This window comes from Phaethon lepturus, unplaced genomic scaffold (assembly GCF_000687285.1).
Source record: "Phaethon lepturus isolate BGI_N335 unplaced genomic scaffold, ASM68728v1 scaffold31593, whole genome shotgun sequence".
Classification (NCBI taxonomy): Eukaryota; Metazoa; Chordata; class Aves; order Phaethontiformes; family Phaethontidae; genus Phaethon; species Phaethon lepturus.
Window position 1 is genome coordinate 49,403 of NW_010530271.1, and position 21,159 is coordinate 70,561.

General features: G+C 48.9%; 1 protein-coding gene across 1 annotated transcript in view; it reads right to left on the bottom strand.

Moving 5' to 3' along the window:
• The window catches only part of CAMKK1 (calcium/calmodulin-dependent protein kinase kinase 1, alpha), a 60,147-nt gene extending 39,889 nt beyond the window's left edge, over positions 1-20,258 (bottom strand). The window contains exons 1-4 of the mRNA XM_010284226.1: positions 19,803-20,258; positions 9,861-9,908; positions 8,110-8,163; positions 377-428 (exon numbers count right to left, since the gene is read on the bottom strand). Coding sequence (XP_010282528.1) covers positions 377-428; positions 8,110-8,163; positions 9,861-9,908; positions 19,803-20,258 — 610 coding nt within the window. The remainder of the gene's footprint in view (positions 1-376; positions 429-8,109; positions 8,164-9,860; positions 9,909-19,802) is intronic.
• Positions 20,259-21,159: the final 901 nt, after the last annotated feature.

Here is a 21,159-nt window from a genome sequence, read left to right on the forward strand (position 1 = left end):
GCTTCCCAGCCTGGTCTGTTTGCCAGGTCCCATGGCCCAGCCACTGGAGCCAGGTGCTATCTGAGGGGGTAGAAGAGCCCCTGGGAGGAGGGGAGGGCCTAACTTCCAGCATTTAAGTAGGCTTCATAGATGGTGAACATGGAAGAATCAGCACTTCAAAGAGACTCAGAAAATCAAAGCCAGGAACCTAATTACCAAGTGCATTGAATTTCTCTGTGGTTGTGCCTGCCCTTTTACTACCATGCATTTTAACCAACCCCCAACTACTTGGGCAGCTTTCAAATGAGGCCAAGTTCTGCAGTCTTTGCAGACATCTCTACAGAGGGATTTGCCTGGCTGAGGACAACAGGCAGATGTCCAAATGAGAGATACCCACGTGGAAATCCATACTGCTTCAAGAGCTTCTTTTTGGAGAGGACTTTCATAGCCTGAAGGAAGAAGAAAAAGCAGTGTTAAAAGTGAACAAGAGCCAAAGTGTTCATTGGTGTGACCCGGGAGTATGCTGGGCATCAGGGACTGGCTCAGGTCTGTTCCTCAACCTAGAGGAAAAGTCTTCTGGTTAGCAGTGGCCACAACAGACACACACAGATGTTGACCAAGGCCTTCCCAAAAGCACTGCTAACCATTTGTTTCGTTCATCTTTCTCCCATGAAAAAACAAATGGTTTTGATTTATTTTAAATTGGACAAAGAAAAAGGAGCCGAATTTCTGCATTTGGGGCAGGAGCTTGAGGGAAGAGGTGGGTTCCTCTAGCTGACCTTTATGTACCTGCTGGTTTTGATGATGCTACGGCCATGCTGCAAGTCAGCCACTTCAAGGATGCTCCACCTTATGTTTTGCTTTGCCAGAGGGTCTAGGAAGCAAAAAAGCTGGAATGTCACAGCCATACAGCTAACACCCTTGCAACCTACATCACAGACCTGGAATAGGGTGAGGACACAGCCCTTTCACTAGCTCTGCGCTGCCTGGGGAGGCCTTTTGTATTCCCAGAGACTATTTTTGCCCCATAAACCTCTTCCATGCTGCCAGAACAATACAGCGCACCTGTAGTGCGATCCAGCACCATACCCAAGACCAGGAACAAGACACTTCGTAGGCATCCATCCCCGCAAGATCAGAAATGGCAAAGCCAGCTCTGTGCAGGAGCACGGGGAAGGCACAGGGAGGGAAATGGGTTTTTGCCAAGGGCTTCCCTCCCTTCTCATACCTGATTGTATGCTGATACCATTGTGAACCCAGGCAGCTGAGGCATGGGAGGGAGTTAGGGTAATTTTTACTGCCATCCAGTTGGCATTAGCATGGTGGCAAAAGGCAATCGATATTTAATAAAACTGTCTCTGCGACTCCATCTGCTCTGTGTGTTAATAACCTTTTTGAGGGCCACTCAAACAGCCCCAACTGGCCCAGCAGATAAATATTTAATGAGAAACCAGCTCATGGTACAATTTGCTTAAGAAAATAGTCTACACTCCCAGGAGCTGGGATGGTCACTTGCTCTTTCCCCTAGAATAGGTAGTTACACTTACTAAATAAGCATCCAAATTTGTAATTCACACTGGAGTGATCCCTGCAAAATATAATTAACCAAGGACTCCTGCAGGATACAGTCAAATGTCAAGGAATTTTGCATTAATACCATGGAGGCAGGCTCTCTGCACACTACCTCTTTTTAACACGTACTCCAGGAACAGGTCACCAAAACCATTTTGGTGAGCTCCTTCCCAAGCTGTTTTTCCTGGCACCAATGCCACTGCATGCCCCAGGATCCCCACCTCCTGTCAGTGTTCCTGTTGCAGCCAGGATCGTGGCTCACTGAAAGGATTGTTATTTTTGGTACTGATCCAATGAAATCCTCTGGATTTGCACCCGTGTAATTGAGAAGAGACACTGTGTAGTTCTCAATCCTGCCTGACAGCTCCTGAGCCAACTGTTGGAAATAACAGTGCTGAGAGACAGACTCAGAAATGCTTATCTTTTACTTAGCACAGTGCTGTGTCCAATACAGGCAGCCAAATGATTCATGGTCTACTGAAAGAGGATCCAAGATGTGTGCAACCACCTCCAAGGATGGCCAGGACCAAGACTGAAGAACTTCCTACACTCCCCATTTTTATCTCTTCATAATGAAAATTTATGGGAAAAATCAAAGCAATTGGTACACCTATTTCTCTTTCAGCCATCGCCAGCCCAGGAGGAAAAGGCTCCTCTTGCTCCAATCCCACCTTGAGTCCTCCCTGCCTTCTGGTAAGGAGCTTTAGAAAAAGAAGAAATAGAAGATGCAATTTGCTGCTGAAAGCTCCCAAGTTGCATGAATGCTTGGGGAACCCAGCCTGAGGAACTGAGCCATTGCCACCAGACGTGCCTGATTCAGGCTAGTCCGTCCCAGGGCAGGCTCTTGGGGAGCAGCTGGAGGGAGCAGGAAGGTACAGAGAGGAACAATAGCAAAGACAAGAATTGCTCTCGGGGACACAAACAAAGGGAACAAGAGCTACTGCTGTCACCCAAACTCCTTGAAGGATGCTGTGAGGGGCGATGGGGAGATGAGTGGGGGTTACTGTATCGTAGGTGAGCTGACTGTAAACCAGCTCTACTGCTGTGGCAGAAGCACCAGGACATGTTTATATGAACTTCAAAGTACCAGTATCTGCTACTACACAAGCAGGGCTGGATCGGAAAAGAGGATCTGTCCCACTGCGCTTTCAAACTCAAACGGGGGACAAAGAGCAAACTTCATCATGCAATGGGCTAGAGCCACTTAATTATCACAAGAGCAGAGACGAGAGCACATGGCAGTGAAGCCTCACTTTAATTACAGCACAAGCTGGCAGGACAACGCTTCCTCCCTGAATTGCAGCTGCGCGTATCGGGAGCAACACAGGGATGCTTCAGCAAACCTCTCCTTCCAGGCTCACATGCATGAAAGAGCCAAAGACATTTGTACTCACAAGCAGAGCTAATTACCCATATAATGTCTTTCTGATAAAGAACCAGCGCAGAGCCAAGCCAAGGGATTTTCCCTTTGCACTGGCAAGCATTGCTTCAGTTTCCTCAGGAAAAGAGGGACCCTAGGAGATTTCCTCCACACATGCCTTTGCACCCACCTTCCTTCCGACTATTCACATGTGGACATGGGTTGTGACATTTTCCTTTGAGAGGCAGCAGGAACCCTGTGCTTTCCTTTGATGTACGTTTACTATCTAAAGTTTACTGCACTCCTCCTAGCAACCTTGCAGCTGGAAGCCACAGCGAAGCTGCTTTGTGAGGATGCCTGAGGGAAAGGAGATCCCAGGTTTACAGAGAGGAGGGATGCCTGGTACACAGCAGCTTTCACAACAGCAAGACCTCGAGCCTGCATCCTGTTACTGGTAATGACAACAGCAAAATGGCCATTATTTCAGGGAAGGAAAGGTGATAAAATCAATTGAGCCAAGGGAACTTATCATCTATCCCTTATGATGCTCTCACAGCCCTTAAGATGTCATTTTATTTGCTGAGGCTTGCATTGCAAGGGCAGAATACCTGTGCATAGTCCCTACCTGCAGCTTGCAGGGGAGTGGAATGTTGCTCAAAGGTCACCACCTAAATGCTCTGCTAGTGTGTGACAGCACCCTGTGGTAGTGCTGAGCAGACCAGAGAGCATTTCCAGCCCATCCTCACCCGTTCTGTCTGAACAACAACATCCCTCAGAGAAAGTGGCTAAGAGGGAAGCTGTGCTAGGAGAGGGGAGTGCTATGCACAGAGAGAAAAGCCTAAACCAGACAGGTTTAGCTGCCATGCCCCTAAAATCCTGCTTCTGCCTCTGTCTTTTGTGAACCTTTTGTTCCAGACACCACTTGTCATGTTGGCAGCAGAATTACATTGGCAGGCTGTGCCTCATCCACGCCATGACACCCCGGGCTGGCAGCACCGCAGCTGGGATGCCTTCCCGGAACAGCTGTGCTCGCCTGCCTCCAGCCATCTCCCGAAGGCTCCTGCTCTTACGCCGGGTGACCCAGCTCCTCACAACCACACTGCTGAACAGCAAACCAGAGATCATGTCCCTGGTCCTCACTGCACTGGAGTGCAGCTGGCAGCAGTTCAGTAGCTGTTAAGTGAGCAAGAAGATGAGAAACATGGGAGCCATTCCTTCCCTTCCCACCTGGATGGCAACCAAAGTGGGTTCTTCATGGGCTAGAAAGTTCAAGGTGTGCTGCTGGCCACCTTCTCAGCAGCATCACTTTGTTCAGCCATGTCTTTTGAAAAACTTGGAAGGAATTTCCCCCCATTATTGAGAGGTGGTAAAAAACAGCCCTCCATGCAAAGGTTGTTAGGTACAGAGGCAGAGAGCACAATCACATAAATCTTGTTTCTTAGAAACCAGATTAAAAAAAGAGAAACCCACTGACTACCTACAATGCTGTTGCTTTTGTCCAGAAGTATCATAACCACTTTTCTTTGCAAGCTGATTTAGAGATTGAAAATAGGAAGGAGACATGACCCGAGGCATCACAGAATCAAATTCCATCAGCACAATTACTCCAAACTAGATCTCTGCCTGGACACATTTGCCTTTGCTTTTTATTTTCTGCTTTTTCACAGAGCTTGGCTTTTCTTCTTTTTTTCCCGCTAGTCACTGTCAAAGCATCTCCTGCAAACTGAGACACTGAAACCTTTCCAGCTGTAAAGGGTTCCTTGGCAGAGCCTCACGGATGCTGCTGTAACAGCTTCACGTGGCCCAGCAGCAGCAGGGACCGAGCACAGGACAGGGACCTCTCCTCTGGGAGCCAGCTCCGCATCCCAATGGGGTCTCCTCCTTGGAGGGAGCACTGGCTCACATATTTGGTGCTGAAAGTTCAATTTCCTTGGTCTAATACGTTCCTTGCATCTGCTGATGTAAGCCAGCACACTTTCACAGTCCTCCGCGGCACTGTGGTTGTTCACAGCAATGAAGGATAAAGCTCTTGGAAGCACTCTCTCATCTTTAATGGAAGGTGAAAAAACCCACAAAGTAAATAAAACTCATCTACATTTTTCCTAAATGTGGTGATCAGCTTTTTTCCTTGAGAGCTTTTCCTAATTCTAGGCCAGATCCAAAACTCATTAAAAGCAATAGAAATCTTTCCTTTTGCTTTGTCAGGAGCTAGGTTCAGTTCCCGGTACATATAAAATCTGTCTTTTCCAAGAGAGCTAGCAAAGGGCCCCATGCCTCAGCAAGAATCAGGAGTCACTCTCTAAATTATACTCCAAAACAAAAATTTTTTTTCTCTCTTTAAACTTTTGCTCCTTTTTATTGCAGCACACTACCTTGAAGAAAATAAAGCAGGCAGCAACACCCTGGCCTCATGCTAAAACCCTGCACATGTGAATCGGTTATTAGGGGCTGCTCACTAAAGGACAACCAAGGGCTGATTTCCTCCAATTATCTGTTATTGCTTTTCGCTACTGAGAGAAAAACAACCCTCCAGAGCTAAATCTGTGGAAAAATAAACCCAGGGGGTCAGGGTGCATTGCTGCAATGCAGCCTTGGACGGGAACGATAAGCAGAGCAGCATGGAAGTTATCTCAGCGCTGGGAGAGCACGTGGGTCAGACACACTGGGAGGCACGTGTGGGGAGCTAAGCAACCATTAGCCAGTAATGCAGTTGGCTACAATTTCTCTGAAGCTTTAAAAAGTCTGCCAGCTCCTGGGCTTTTTTAATGCCTTGGAAAAGTGGAGGTGTCTCGATTGTGGCTTGCCCTCCTGGAAAACACAAGCAGGGGCACCTGGAAGGGTTAGGAGTGACAGTCTGTTTGCATGTGACTGCAGCTGGGGAAGGGGGAAAGCTCCCGCTGCCCCAGCCGAAAGTGTAGCAAGTACATGAAACACAGGTTTTTAGCATCACTGTGTTTCGGCAGCAGCACAGCCATCTGCCCTCTCCTCTCCCGTATGCTAACATCCACTGCGATGAAACACAGGCAGACACTGCCTATGCTCTCGCTCTGGTCCCATCTCTCCATCTGCTGTAGCACTCCATGCACCTCCCAGGATCGCCTTCACAGCCTCAGGGTCCCAGCTGAGATCTGGTTCAGACCCTGCCTTAACCCCCGCAAAAGGGGGATGGGCGAACCAAAGAGCATGTCCCTGCAATGCTGGTGGTCAGAGGGTCTGCACACCCCGTCCCTCTTCAGGTAGCGAGGCTGAAACAGTGCCCAGGCATGGGAGCCATTCTTGGGCTGCAGTAGCTTTAAAGCGTTTGCTTAGATTAGAAAAAGAAGTGGAGATTAAGTGGGGATTAACTAACACACACCAGGCTAACCTGGATGCAGGCTTTCACTTTTGGCTTTGATTTGACCAGCTGAATCTACATCCACAGCATTAACCTACATCCAAAACATGGACAAGAACACAGCAGGCAATGCTATCCTAAACCCAGCTCTCTCCTGCCGAGCTGTGACAACTGCCCTGCCCACTCTGGGCAGCCGACAGCACAGCATCAAGATTCCCAGAACAAAAGGGCAGTGCCAAAATGTAAAGATGACAATTTTCAAAGCAAAAAAGTTTTCAGCTGGAAATGTGTGATGTGATGTGTTCCCATGCTGTGCCGCTGGTCCTGGCACTGCCTATGCTGGCGGGACAGATGGATCACGGAAGCCACGGCTGACACCATCGTTCAACAAAACCATCCTGCTGCAGGGCACAGGAGGGAGGACTCGGAGGGCAGCAGAGAAAGGGAGCCATCGGAAACAGCAACCGCTCTGCAGCGGCGGGTGAGTCAGTTTGGAAAGGACAGCAGATGGAAAGAATTGTGGTTCCTTTGCTTGGCCAGCTCCAGGGCACCTTGTCCAGATTTCTGTCTCATGTCTTCCATCCTTCATTTAAAGACTTTTCTCCTGCAATTTCATGCCTGCTGGAAGCATGAAACGGCTAACAAATACTAACAGGCATACAATTCACACCCAACCTGGCATGTCACTTGGAAATCCAAGAGTCAGGGAGGAAAAGCTAGCTGGAGAGAGGCGGAGAATGAGCATGCTTTACATCTCCATGGCATATTCTTATTGCCCCTTTGTACAAAGGCCAACAGCTCTATGCGCTGGGACAAGAAGCAGCACACAAGTCTGCCCAGGTGCCTTGACAGTCCCATTTTCGCCCACATGAGGCCACTCCATGGCAGCAGCGAAAGCAGGACCCCTCTCACCAAACACAGTATGGAGCAGCTGAAGCGCAAGGACAGACCGGCAGGGCTGCATCGAGGGCAGCAGAGTTTGGGTTCAACAGCACTGCAACCACCCAGCTCTGCTCTGCAGATACCTGCCCTGGGATCCACCAGAAACTGCTGAAATCTGTTGCCATAAGCCTTCAGGCACAGCCACACACAGCAAGCCAGCTTTCCTTTTGCCAGCTGTCCAGCTCGCGCGCTCAGTCCAAAGAAAACAGGACATGAGCACATCTGTAGACAGATTTTGCAGGAATCTCAGCTGAGGTGGTTAGGATTTACCTGCCTCTGAAAGGGGATGGACAGACAAGGAGCCTTCAGCATAAGCAGCCTTTTTAAACCTGAAACCCTCCAACTCTGGCTTCAGCCCAGCAAAAGATTTAAAAGCCAAGGTTTGCCTTCTGCACTGCACCCTACACCTTACGACCTGACAATGAGGTCCCTTTCGGTGTACAGAGAGGCATCCCGCAAGGGGGTTAAATGCTGGGGAGTCAGGCACTGCCCAGCTGGGCCACACTGTTCAGTGCCTTTCTGATAAATGCCCGTTTCCTTGCAAAACACACCTGCTAGTTCCAGTCTATTCTTCCAATGCACAGCAGGTGCTGCATACCACCACCCACACGCCTCTAATTTCAGGTGACCTGCTTCATAGCTAGAAAATGTCAAGACAAATCAGCAATACACTCCTGCAGTCTGCCTCCAAGATCCCCGCCTGTTATATAAGGCAGCCCACCCGATTTCCCTCCCGTTTGGCACTGCACGCACGCAGGCACACAGGCAGCAGCTCCATGCCCAGCAGGGAGGTTCAATTCCTTGCAGGCTACCCAAATCAGAAATGCATATGCTAAAAGCAGCAAGGCAGAGGGGACCTAGCTCTCATGGGAGCAAAGGGGAATGAGGAGCAGCAGCAACAAGGAGCGGAGAAGACACTTACATAATACTTGTCATCGTTCTCGTTGTAGGCCAGTTTCACAACACCGTAGGAACCCTAAAAATAAACACAAATTGCACAGTCAGTTCAGCAGCTTCATCTTGTGTCCTTGCTGCTCAGGGCTGGTAGATTGAGGCCTTACACAGGGGAGAAAAAAAACCTTCAGAGCCCCAGGCCACGCCTACCCCTGAGCAAAGTCTGCAGGTGATGTGACCCTGCAATACAGTCTGGCAGCTCACTTGGAGCCATTGGGCATTTGAGAATTAACAAAGTCTGGAGGAGTCAACTGTTAGCCCATCAACTCCGGCCTTGAGCCAAAGCCACTGTGTCTGTCTTAAGTCAAACATGGGTGGGGAGCAGAAAGAATAATTTTCAGGCAGATTTTTTTATTTGCAAGTTTGGAAATTCTGCATGAACACCTTTCCTGTATTCCTGCACAAGACCATTTCCAGCACAAAACCGCTCCATGTCTTGATAGCAAATGGACTTCAGTGAGGACCAGCTGCCTGCTTTCCACTAACTGGATGTTGCCCAGGCAGATGCAGACCTGGATTGCTGCTGTATCCACAGCTCCAGTGACAGCCTGAATGCAAACTCCATCCAAATCACTGTTTTTTCACAGTTCTGTGGCAGCACTATACATTTTATGCAAGCAAGACATGACACCATGGCAAGGTATCCCTGACAGATGCCTGTTGAATGAGTGGGATGAACACTACAGGCTTCAAAACATTTCTCTTGACTCCACTGAGAGCTGGAATGAAGGTCCTGGTCTCAGAGGAGACCGACAAGCCACCTGACTGATCCTGGTCTGCTGCAGGTCCAGCAGACCTTCTGTCAACCTCTGGGTGCCTATCTGCCCACTGCGACCCACAGGGAAGGAGGCAGCAGGGGCAAATCCACCAGATAGGCAGCCTCACACTCTCCTTAAATCATACTTAAGCCAATGACAAAAGCCGTAAGTGGGTCTGAAGCTGTGTGTGAGTTTCAGATGACATCTGCTGTACCACCAGCAGTGGTATCTCCAGCCTTACACCCTGACTGCCAGCAGCCAAACACACAGCCTGCTGTGCAGGTGGTAAGGGTGCCTCCTCCCACAGCGCAGGGCCTCTTGCTTCAGAAAGAAGTTTGGGCTAATGAAACTTTTGGTGAAGGTCCCGGCAGCTCAGGGTGCAGCATCTTCTGACTGCAATGTTCCAACTGCAAAGGTAGGTACAGCTTCCAGACAGCACTGTCACTCATGGACCCATCTGCAATGGTGGCAGATGTCCAAATGTGCAGGTGTCTGAACTGCTCACCAGCCCAGACCTCTAAATAACTTTGGAGGAATCTCTTCTGAATCATTCTGCAGCTTTTAAACATGGACTAGAATTAAATTAGCATCTCTTTCAGGGGCATAAAAACTTAAACTAGTCCTGATGGGGACCAAACACCTGCCCTGATCTTTTTTTGGTTTTCTTCCCTTGTTGAGCTGCATTAACGCATCAAAGGCTCTTAGTGTTATATTTGGCAAGCAAACACCTTGGAAGGGAGCCAGCTTAACCACCTTCAGAGGGAAGGAAAATAAATTCAGATTCCAGAGGAGGTAGCTCCACTTTGACCTTGAACACAACTTGCTCAAACTAAGATGACAAAAAACCCAACCCAAACCAAACACAAGTTGCAAGGAGTCTCAGGATGGCACAGTCTTTCCACTTGTACTAGCGTCTGTGCATGCAGGTCGTTTGCGACAAACACGAGCTCCAGTAACATACCTTGCCTATTTCACTCTGCAGCTTGTACTGGTTTAATTGCACACAGTCCTGCAGATCAAAAGGAGAACATAATTAGAGTATTGGTAAAAGGAAATGACAGAGTTTGAATCAGCATCAAGTAGAGGCAGAGTGCTGAATAATGAAAGACTAAATCGTATTTAAACCAGTATATATTACACTACAAGCATTGAATTTTTTTGGCAGCCCAAGGCAAAGCAATTATGGGTTGAATTCTGACTCTGGCTGTGCTGGCATAATGCCTGAGGCCCCTCCACCCTCATTCCCCAGCATCGCTCCAGGTCCTTGTGAGCCTGACAGCAGCCCCCCGCCTCTTTACATTAACCATCTACATTGGACTGTGTTCAATACCAAGCAGAAAAACACCCATCCCCAGCTCATGGGGCTCTCATGGGCCGGCAGCTCCCAGCACCCAGGCACCCACGCAAGACCCAGGGTTGCGGCATGAGCCCATACCCCTCCCAATATGAGCCACAGGGACCCTCTGCGGGCTGTGCACGAAGACTGGGGCTGCACCCAGGGGAACCCTCACCTGGATCGCAGGCTGCTCTTTGAGGAGGACACAGAGCTGAGCTCCTTTGCAATGCAACACAATAATGGATTCCCTTCAGCCAACACAGTATTTACCAAAATAAATCACCCCTAAGCAGGCCTGATCTGTCTGCAAGCTACACAGAGATGAAACCCACAGGGGTGGAAGGGTGGTGGATGCAGCCCCCCCAGCAACCTGTGACAAGGGTGTAATGATGGGGTGCTGAGTTACTTGACAGACCGGGAGCCATGCAGGGAGTGACAGTGGCCCCAGGTGCCAACAGAGGAGCTATGCAGCCATCTGACGTTAAGTCCACCACTTCCTTTAGCATCATACTACCTAACAGAAAACACAGCAGCAGCAAAACCTCCACAGCTGCATTTCACCCAGAGATGACCCCTCCACCCTCACTAATTACAGGAAAAAAATCCCAGAAGCCACGGAAGCCTGGGAGGCTCAAGACCACGAGTGCAGGGTGGGCACCATGCGCTGCCTGCACCAAGCTCTCCCTGCGGCTGCCCAGGAGCACCCGGGGGACCTGCCCGGCTCAGCCACTGCAACAGGGTCCGTAGGAGGACAGCACACAGCTCGCTGCAGGGCAAAGCTCCTGGCAAAGAGTCCAAGTGCTCTTGTGAGGACCTCTGCAGCGCCGGCACTGGGGAGGGTGGGCTGCAGTGGCTTTTGCCTTGGTCCTGACTTAACAGATAGCACTTAACTGCATTTCAGGGGAGGGGATGGCCCCAAACTCAGTGATGTGAGGGAAGGGGGGAAGTTTCCAACCACCACACATAGAGCCTTAGATGGGACACACTTCCCCACGCAGCATTTTAAAATACATTCTTTCTCCCTGAGGTTGCTAAAGCACTAAATGCAGGCTGGAAATTCACTTCCAACCTCTGCACCGGGCAATTCTTTGGGACCAAAGCTGATACCAAATATGCAGGCAGGTAGGTTAGTCTTTCCATAAACCTCAACATAGTCCTGCAATCTACAGAAGCAGTGCCAGGACAGCAAAGCCAGTGCCAGATGCCTTCACTCTCTTTGTAAGAACAGGGGGTGCCATGGCCCCATCCCTGTGCAGCATCCTCACTGAAAGCCACACTCCTCTGTCTCTCAGGATGCATTAAAGCATGGATGCAGCAGATAATTTTGACTTTCTCATCACCAATCAGAAAACACTCCTAATGCAAACAATCATCACAGTGCAGGAGAATAAAGGAATGGGGAACTAATGACTTTTTAAGCTTGCAAGCAGTGGCTTCTCAGGAATACAAGGTATTACTTAAATCTCGATTTTGTTTCCAGTGAAGGAAGATTTTTCCCTGACAGGGAAGAAGAGTCAACTGTGAGTAACAGGACTGCAGAAGTGTATTAACTCTGCTGCTAGCAAAGCACAGATCTTTCCAAAGTCAAAAACCAATCCATCAGAACTAGGAGCGACAAGAGAGAAGAGACCATGACCCAGCAAAGGCCAAGATGTAAAACAGAAGACCAGTGAACTACACGGAAAAGAAAAGTGCCATTGAATTTTATAGAAAGGACTCTGCTCCCCAAAGGAGAGGTCAGCACATAGGAGCCCAGGGTATGGGCACGTAGAGGACAAATTCCCCTGAAAACCCCAGGCCAGCAGATTCACTTCCCAGCCCAAGACTGTGCTTTGCATCGCGGTGATTTTCACAAATTAAGCAGGAACAGTTTTCTGTTGATGTCTCCTGCCCTGGGTTTACCCGTGCTCGGCTTCACACCCCTCGCCTTGTCCTGTGCAAAACCGCAGTGCTGCAGAGATAGGGAAATGCTCAAGAGTGTGGCTGAGACAGGCAGGCAAAGCGGCTACCCCACTGAGAAAGCCTCCAACGACCCCAGTATCTCCTGCTCTTCAAACAAGCATGCAATGACCTGGTCCTGCTGTCAGGCCTCCTCCCCCAAGTGGGGATTACTTGCATGAGTAAATACAGGCTTTTACATGTAGCCATATACTCTTTGGTCTGCACTCAGTACCTTGTTTCAAGTCAAGGTGGCATCTCTAAAGCACCAAGTTCACTGCTGCTTGTTGCCAACATGAGGGAGCCACAGCGGCATTTCTTCCCTCCTTCCTGAAGGAGCAGAGTCCTTTGGGTGGGATGTAGTCCACCCAGCTGGGCAAACCCCCTTACAAAGCACATAGTGCAACTGAGGAGGGACTATGCCTTGTCCCTGTGTCCGAGGCACCAATTCCTTCGACCCTGAGCATCACCTTCCCACCATCCCTCTTACCTCTGGCTAGAAATTACCACTCTCATCCTGCACCAGACTGATTACCTGAAGCATCTCTCTGGTCTTTCACTGCTGCTAAATGGAGCTTGTGAGTAATGCCAAGACACCCACCTTTGGGGGATGTTTTTTTGAAAAGGATGGATAAATACTGGGATGGGAACACCCAGAGAGGTTCCAAGGGAAAGGCAACGACAGGGTCTGCAGCACAGCCTCCAAGAGTTCACACTCGCTATCGCTGCATCCCTACCTGATCCACACCTCCATCGCTCTCCGCTCAGATAATTAGCGATGAGAAGCACTATCGTCTTAGCTTCTGTGATGCTTCGAGCACTTGAGCTGAGCGTAGCAAAAATCAAACCAGATTATAGGTGCTTTCTACCTTTTTTTTCCCGTTGCCAGAAGACCATAATTCACAGCTCAAGCGACTCCTGCCACGTGTCACTGCAGACTGACATGGTTGTTCTATTACTTGGTTCTCCTGCAGGAAGTGGGATAATTGTACTACTCCTCTCTCCTTTATCAGAGAGAAACACCTATCTCTGGGCCAAGTGTTTCTTAAAGATAACATTGTACAATTCTCTTGATTTCATCACGCCAATGTATTTGTAACTGCTGATAAACACAAACAGAGCAAGAACCTTAATGAGATCCTTTAATGAAAAGCTTTCAGCAAATTAGACCGCTCTGTCTGTCCAAGTGTGCAATAATTGTTCTGCCTTAAAAAACAAGATGACCCATTTGTTAACATATCCAAGGTATTACTTAAGGGGAGACGAGGGGAGGAAATCAATGCCACAGAAAACAAAAATTGATCAAAAATCATTAAAGTACAGGGACGTCCAGAGTCCAGGCCCAATTCCATAAATCCACTGCTGCCACCACTGGGTGATAGAAACCCTGAGAAATTGAGAATTGAGCCTTTGCTGTCCAGGGGGGACACGGGGATGGGAAGGAAGAGCCAGAGCTGGTTTCCAAAGTAAGACATTTCTGAAAACAACCACACTGCCTACCTACACACATATATAATGGAGAATTTTGCCCCCTAAGAGAAGCCAAATTCACCAATCTGAAAAGAATTGTAAGTTTCAGCAATTCAGAGATACACTTTAAAGAAAAGCATGGGAAAGAAAATTGGGAACTAAAAGCCAGTAATGAAGACAACACTGGTTTAAACTCATCCTTTCTGGAAGGGGAAGTGAAAGCAGTTCTAAAAACAGACAAAATGAAAATAAAAGCCAGAAAAGGGGTATTAGGGCAGCAATGAATACAAATTAGAAAGTTGTTCAGGGACAGAGAAGGAAACACAGGAAGCCCAGTGCTCATGGAGGTCAGAAAAATAAACAGGTTTTTAACAACATCCAAAAACAAGTGCAATACTGGAAGCCCAGCACTACGACTGGTTGCTGGCACGAGCACTGGCCACGGCTGGGCACAAAGTGGAATACCGAGACTCAGCACTGCTGTCTGGGCTCACCCACTCGAGACCCCGAAGCTGGATGCAGGAGCCCGGGCACCCGTGGGCTATCACTGGGAGAGTGACTAGGAGAATAAAAGGGGACTGGGACTGGTGGGACAAAGGCAGCCCCTTTCCAGCCCCTCTGCAACTGCAGCTTTGGGTTTTTTCCTGCTCTCAAACCTTGCCCTTAAGCAAGTTGGAAATATAACTTTAAATAAAGGTTAATTAACCCAAGGAAAAGAAATTAGCAGTGCCTGTGGGGGAATCTTCTTTGAAGAAATATTTTCCAAGTATCTTTGATCTTTTCAAGATCTAGCTTGAGCATCGCAGTAAGACCTCTAGAAGAAACTAGTCTGGGGGACTCGTGGAGCTGGAAGGCAAAGCCCTCCAGCCTATGCTGCTTAGGCGCTTCGTCTCTGCCACTGCCTTGGTCCCCACCTGGGTTTACCTTTGTGCAGGGCAAGGAAATCACAGCCTTATGAAGAAAATTGGGCAGCTCCTATAGACTGGACAAGTGTGAGACCTGGATTAGCCCGCACTGAAGCACTGCCTCTCACAGCTCCTGTCACCAATTGCTTCAAACCAGTTGGCCGAACAAGCAGGAGGCCTACGATAAAGATGTGGAAAGCCAGGGAAAGAAAGGACAAAGAAGTGATTTATTTTCCATGCCTCTGGGATAAGCCATGGACATCAAGCGTAGGAAAATTCCCTTTGTCAGCTCGTCCTCCTCCCTGCATGCTCAGGCCAGCAGCAGCACCAACGAGGGGTGGCCTGACTCATGTTCTCCACTCCTGCTAAAGCACACACAGCCCCAGCCCGCTGCCATGACGTGTGGGGCCACCCAGGCAGTGGGGAGCTGGAACGACCTCCTGCTGATCCCAGAGGGTGGAGAGACCACACGATGCTGGGGCTAGAACCACCGGGATGCCAGGGAGTGGGTGGATGCAGGGAGAGAAAGGGAATGTGTGAAACAAAGGACAATTCAGCCAAAAGAGACTGTAGAAGAGAAAGTATAAAACTGTGCTGGCAGGTCTGGGGACAAAGTCTGGTAAAAGACATCTTTTATTCTTCTTCTAGTCACTCCCCAAGTAAGACTTTTCTTGGCTTGGAGGTTGGTTTGGGATGGCAGAATAAATAAAAAACAAATAACAAACAGCATTGCATCTTCAAATGCCACTTTCCAACAAGCAGCACCTCTACCCTTCCACAGATACAAGCCCTGCCATTTTAGGTGGGACAAGCTCTGTCAAACATGGGGACAAGACACCCATCAGTCTGTACAAACGTGTTCAGAGAGTCTTGCCCTGGTACATATAAGCACCAGAGCATCATCTGTGCAGCAAAGCAGATCTGCTTTTAGCAGCCCCAGGAAAACCCTCTCCTCTCGCCGTGTTGCCAGCACCAAGCAGGAGCTGGGAACATCACATAAACAGAAGCAATGTGGGCCAGCAACGTAAACTCTGGGGCCTGTGCCTCAGCTCTGCAGAGTTATGTTCCCTTAAGCTTCAGCTTAAGCACTTCTGTGCCACAGCTAAAGGCGAAGCCATTCCCTTGTTAGAGGGACTGATGGGCAGCAAAGGCAGCAGAAATCCCACCAGCGTAGTGGGCACTCCTACCAGAGAAGTCAGTGCTGAAAGGACTTCCCAGGCCATAGTCCATGAATAATCTAAGAAAGCAGGGGAACAAGCAGGAAATTTTTTTGATTACCAATCAATTTTGGTAGAGATATGACAGATCAGGTTAATCAAGTACACAGTAACGTGAGCAGAATGGGTTACTTCTCTTGCAGAGTTAATACTGCAGATCCAGACTTGTCAGCAGCGGCTGCAAGACACCAACAGCTGCCAACTCTTTATCCCAGGGCAATTAGCTAATTGGTGGCTCTGCTCGGTTAATCTGGAACTGCCTCCCTGCAAGACAACAAGTCATGGCTCTGCTGCAGCCCTGCCAGCTCAGGAGCCACCATCTTCCTAAATAACAAAGCCAAGAAATCCTGCTCAGGAAGGCAGGCATTTGTATCTGTCCCAGGGACGGGACAGCCCAATTCGCTGCCCACTCACAGCACTGAGTGAATCCGCCTGCAGTGTCATGCTCAGCTTCAGCTCTTGGCCCTCTGATCCCTAAGTTTTCCTCCCAGCCTGTGCACAAGTATTAAACCAGCATTAAAAAGCTCAGCGGCATCTCTCTCACTGAACACGTGGTTCTTCCATAATTCAGCAAAGAACAACAGAAAATTCCCCTCTGCTGTATCCCCATATTCTATGTCCCCATAGCACATCTCTCCATTATTTCTCCAGATCAGGGAAGGATACAGAACCGCTGACAGCAAGGCAGTGAGCCACCACTCCTGTTATCGCTGGAGAGAAAGCAGATTCAATCCTAGATGGCTATCGGCATAACACAGGAAATTTTGACACGCAGCTGTGCCATCCATCTCTGCTCCTGATGGATGGTACCTGAACATGTGCCACTGATAAAGCCCAAATGTGCATGAGCTTCATCTTCATTTTTGCACAGACTGTAATTCACTCAGGCAGCAGCCATGAGTCGGAGCGATGGGTGTCTTGCCTTCTGAAAGGCACTGACTGATGATGCCGGATACTCAGTGCAAGAAGAAAGGAGCAACTCCAAGATGGCTTTAAGCAGGTGAGGGACATTGACTCGACTAAAAATGCGGAGCTTGCCTAGAACAAGATGTGTCAAAGAGTCATTTGCAGGGAGACCAGGGGCAATGCCGTGACCAGTGAGCTGGATCTTGAGTGACCTACCAGCCTCCCTGCTCAATGAGGCTCTGCATATCAAAACGATCAACAGAAAACACAACAGCAGCTGCTGCTAAGTACACCACAATCATCTTTCTCATCACAGCGTTACTTTATCCCACATAGGACCAAAAGCCTCAACATGGGGTCCCCCGTAACCCTTGGAAGCCCTGCCCCTACCTCCTGTCTCTGCTCAGTCTTCCCCCGCCCACATGCAAGGCTCTGCTAATTGCTTACAGCAAACGTCCTGAGCAAATGCACATAAGAGCAGAAGCTCTCCGCTCCATTTCTCTTCCGAGTTCCCTGCTGTATCTTGGTTAGCTGTATAGCTCAGATTTGGACTGTCAGTGCCTCTCACAGCCATAAATGCAACAACCACTTAGGAGCAACCGGTAGGTCATAACGCAGGACGCTGGAGCCGGGCTGCGTACAGGCTGCATCCTCACCTTGCTGTCACACACCTAACACTTATTGCTCATTATTCAGTGGCCAGCCTCAAACTTTATCCTATAAACAAGCATCTTCCTAGACCTTTTGCTGTTCCTTACAGGATCCATATACTGTCCCTATAAGCTAGGAAGATGAAGCACAGCTCTCAAGAGCACCACTGCGCGGGCGAGCGCCCACCTCCGAACACGTACAGCTCTTGCCTGGGCTCCCTTCCCCCTCCTACCGCAGCAATTCCCCATTAATATGAATGATGGTTTCCAATGAGCACAGCTTTGTTAAGCATCTGGGCTGCACCGGAGCAGGGCTTTAAATAGTTATATCAAAGTGACCATTAAAAACGCAGTACTGCATAAAGAATTGCTGCAGGAGCAGGGAAATGAAGGGCTCCGCATCTGCATTTCAAACTAAGCATTTCCTACCCCAAGGCAGTAACTATTGCTCCCCAGGATGCAGATGCTGTGGAAGAGGACTGAGTATTTTGAATTTGCTTGCAGATGGGATTGTGCTAGTCACACTCGACTGCAGTTACTCTGAAACAGATTTCAGACAAGCCTCACTCCTGACACAAAGTACTGCAGGATGGGAGAGCTGGCACACGAGTCACGTCTGCTTCCAAGGACTGGCTCCCCTCCCTCCACATCTCCCTTATTAAAGCATACGGCTGCCGTCAAAGCAGCTGCAACCCCTGCAGTGCACCTTCTGCAGATAGACTCTTACTGGCCCGGGATGCCATGACCCATCTCACAGCTTAAGTGACTTGCAAAATTTCCCAGAGGACAATAGCTGATTTGCTCATGCACAGCACCCGTCCTCTCAAATGTGCAAGGGGAAAACACCCACTTCTCAGGAGGGAAACACCAAGCCACACACATGTTATGCTCCAGGTCACTTAGACCCACCCTGGCAAAAATCTAAACTCCCGTGATTTTGGTCCCTTATGACACAGGGCGGGACCACTGCAGGATTTGGGCATCGTAGCTGGGAGCAGCACAGTGCCCAAGAGCAACATAGTCACAGTGGCACTGGCAGAGCCACGTTCAGCAACATGTTCCCCATCAACTGGGTGAGGAAGAGTAGATGGGCACTGCTCCTGAGCCTGCAAGCTGCTGTCTCTGTCCCTCTTCAGTGCCCAGGCACAGCAGCAGAGGTGAATTCAGTGGGTGAGCATCTGAAGAGAAATGGCGAGGCAAGGAAAACTTGAGAGGGTTTCCTCCACAAATAGCAGATAAAAATCTCAGGAAACACACAGCCTGGGCTTGGGGGAATAATTCAGGTGCGAGCCTATGTTTTTTCTCAAACCAGCTGCCAGCCCCACAAAGATGACATTCCCTCTCCAATACTCCAGACAGCCCATTCCCTACTTAAAATCCTTCCCTAGCCAGTAACATTTTACAAAACATTTTGTCTTCATTTACACCACCTCCATCACGCCTGGCTTTCAGAGAAAGCCCTGTGAAGTCTTGGTTTGATCTGCACGCCCCTCTCCCATAGGCACTGCTGCAGTCTCGGCATCTTCGGCACACCACCAGGCAGCGTGGTCCGAGCAGCCCCTCTCTCTGCTCCCTGTGACAGCACGCCATGGCATGCAGGCTGGCAGGAAAGAAAGGCTGGAAAGAAAAGCTGCACCTGCAGATGCTTTCCTCCGTGTCCTTCCTCGAGACAACAGAAGGGGACAGGTTCCTCACCCAGCACAACACATGGAATTGCAACCAGCAGCCGCTTCCTTCAATACACTTAACCACTAACAGTGTGTCACACCTCTGGGACACGTCTGAGCCCAGGTCCGGTACTGGGAGAGCAGCTGCAAGATGGAGGAGCAGGAACGGCTGCAGACACCCAGAGACACTCCTCTGAAGGATGTGGGGTCATGGCCCTCCATTACCACTCTGTTATACATGCTTTAAAGACAAAGGGAAATCCTGACAGGAGTAGGAAACACCTACTGTTAATGTGCACTGTTAAAGTGCATTTAAGCTCTTTATAAAATTAAATCATGCCTTCAATAATGGCAAAACACAATAAGAGATACATAATCTCCAGAAGCTTAAATCCATAAAATACCAGCAGCAAAGCTGCTGTGACTGATAAAGTCCCAAAGGGCACATACAGCAGGGACACTACAGCAAAGCCATTTGGCCACAGCCATTTCTCTGAACAGCCTGACAGGCCTTCTGCATGCTACCACTACACAACACGGGTCCTGGCCCCCCAGCGGGACTACCCCAGGCAGGTGGAGGGCCAAAGGAGCCCATGTCAGGACTAGCGCTACGCCTAGCAGAAGTCTGGGAATGGATGCAAAGGTGCTCAGCCATTCCAAGCTAATACAACCCCTGCTTTCAGGGATTTTTTTCCCCCCTTAGGAAAAACCATGCTTTCAGATCTATTAGTACAAAAGAACAAAGACTCCCATTACCAGTTAAGAAAGACTTACCTTACCTCGACACCACAATTATGGGGGAGAACATGCCTACCTCGGAATCTGATATGGAGACTCGATTGGACTCTATCGTTGGTCTCCTCATTATACGTGGTGATGGCCCTGTGGCATAAGGACCATAACCTGGAGTGTTGCTAGAAGCCAAACAACCTCCTGATGATCTTTCCTGAAGAGACAACTTCCTACTTGATAGGAGGGGTCTAGTGAGAGGTCTCTTGGGAACGTGTCTCCAGTGAGTATCTTCTGACTGTTGGGAAGGCAGAAATTCATTCATTCCCACGTCACTGTTGACTCCATTTCTTTGGATGTCTTGTACGTTATCAGAAAAGACTGTGTCATTTTCTTCAGTGCTGTCTTCACCATTTTGGTCACTTCTGCCTGGGCCAACAGCCACATCTATGGCTGCTACCCGCTCTGACAGTTCAGTCTGCGTGTCCTTGCAGCACGTGTCTATGCCTCCATCCATAGCATTTGTTGGAGAGTCCCCCATCACTGTGTCCAGCTTGTATGGTCTCAGATGGCACTGCAGAGAGCTGCGATGCTAGCACTCACAGACAGCATGTGGCATGAAGGAATCTCTCCACAAAATACCTAAAAGGAAACACAAACCGAGGTAAACTGAATAATAATGTTCACTCAATACAAACATAACCAAGACACCCATCTCTGGCTTCTTCCAACATAAAAGAAAGCAAAAGGCAAAACACTGGCAGGCTGTAAACAAGTTGCAAACACTTAGAAGGAAAGGCAAACCCAAGCATCGAGCTAGATATGAAAGAGATAAAGATGAGATTTTATCTGATGTGCAACAAGTGACACAGCTAAAGTGAATTTCTCCTTCTGCAGCTAGATCAACAGTCAACCAGAGCTTACAATAAAGGGAGAAGTACAGCTTCTTAACAAGCCAGGGGTAAAGAGTCAAACTTTTGACCTCTTGGATTCTTATTTATAGGGTACAAGAGCTTCTGGTATGAATCCAAACCCAATGTGCATAACAACAAATCCATAGCCATTTAGGGCTCCTCGGAAGTCTCTCTGTTGCCCTGTAGGGCCCTAGAGTGTCACAGAACGGCCTGGAAGCCAAGCCAGGGCTGGTGACTTCCACGCTCTCAGTTATTTGCAACATAGTCAACAGCAAAGGCAGAACTTAAAAGCAAGCCTGGTTCCAGGGTCACCCTGGCCCCCCACAGTTGCAGCCTGTGTGCAAACATGCTGCCCACCATAAATAAAAGCTATGTTGAGTTGCAAATCAACAACGCTTAATGATTACCAGCATGTGGGAATCGTCTTTTCCTTTGGAAAAGACCTACAGGACACAAAAATGCAATACAAAGCTAAAATTGCTGAATAAAAATCACTGTTTCCTGGATGCTAATTTCAGTCTCAATTTA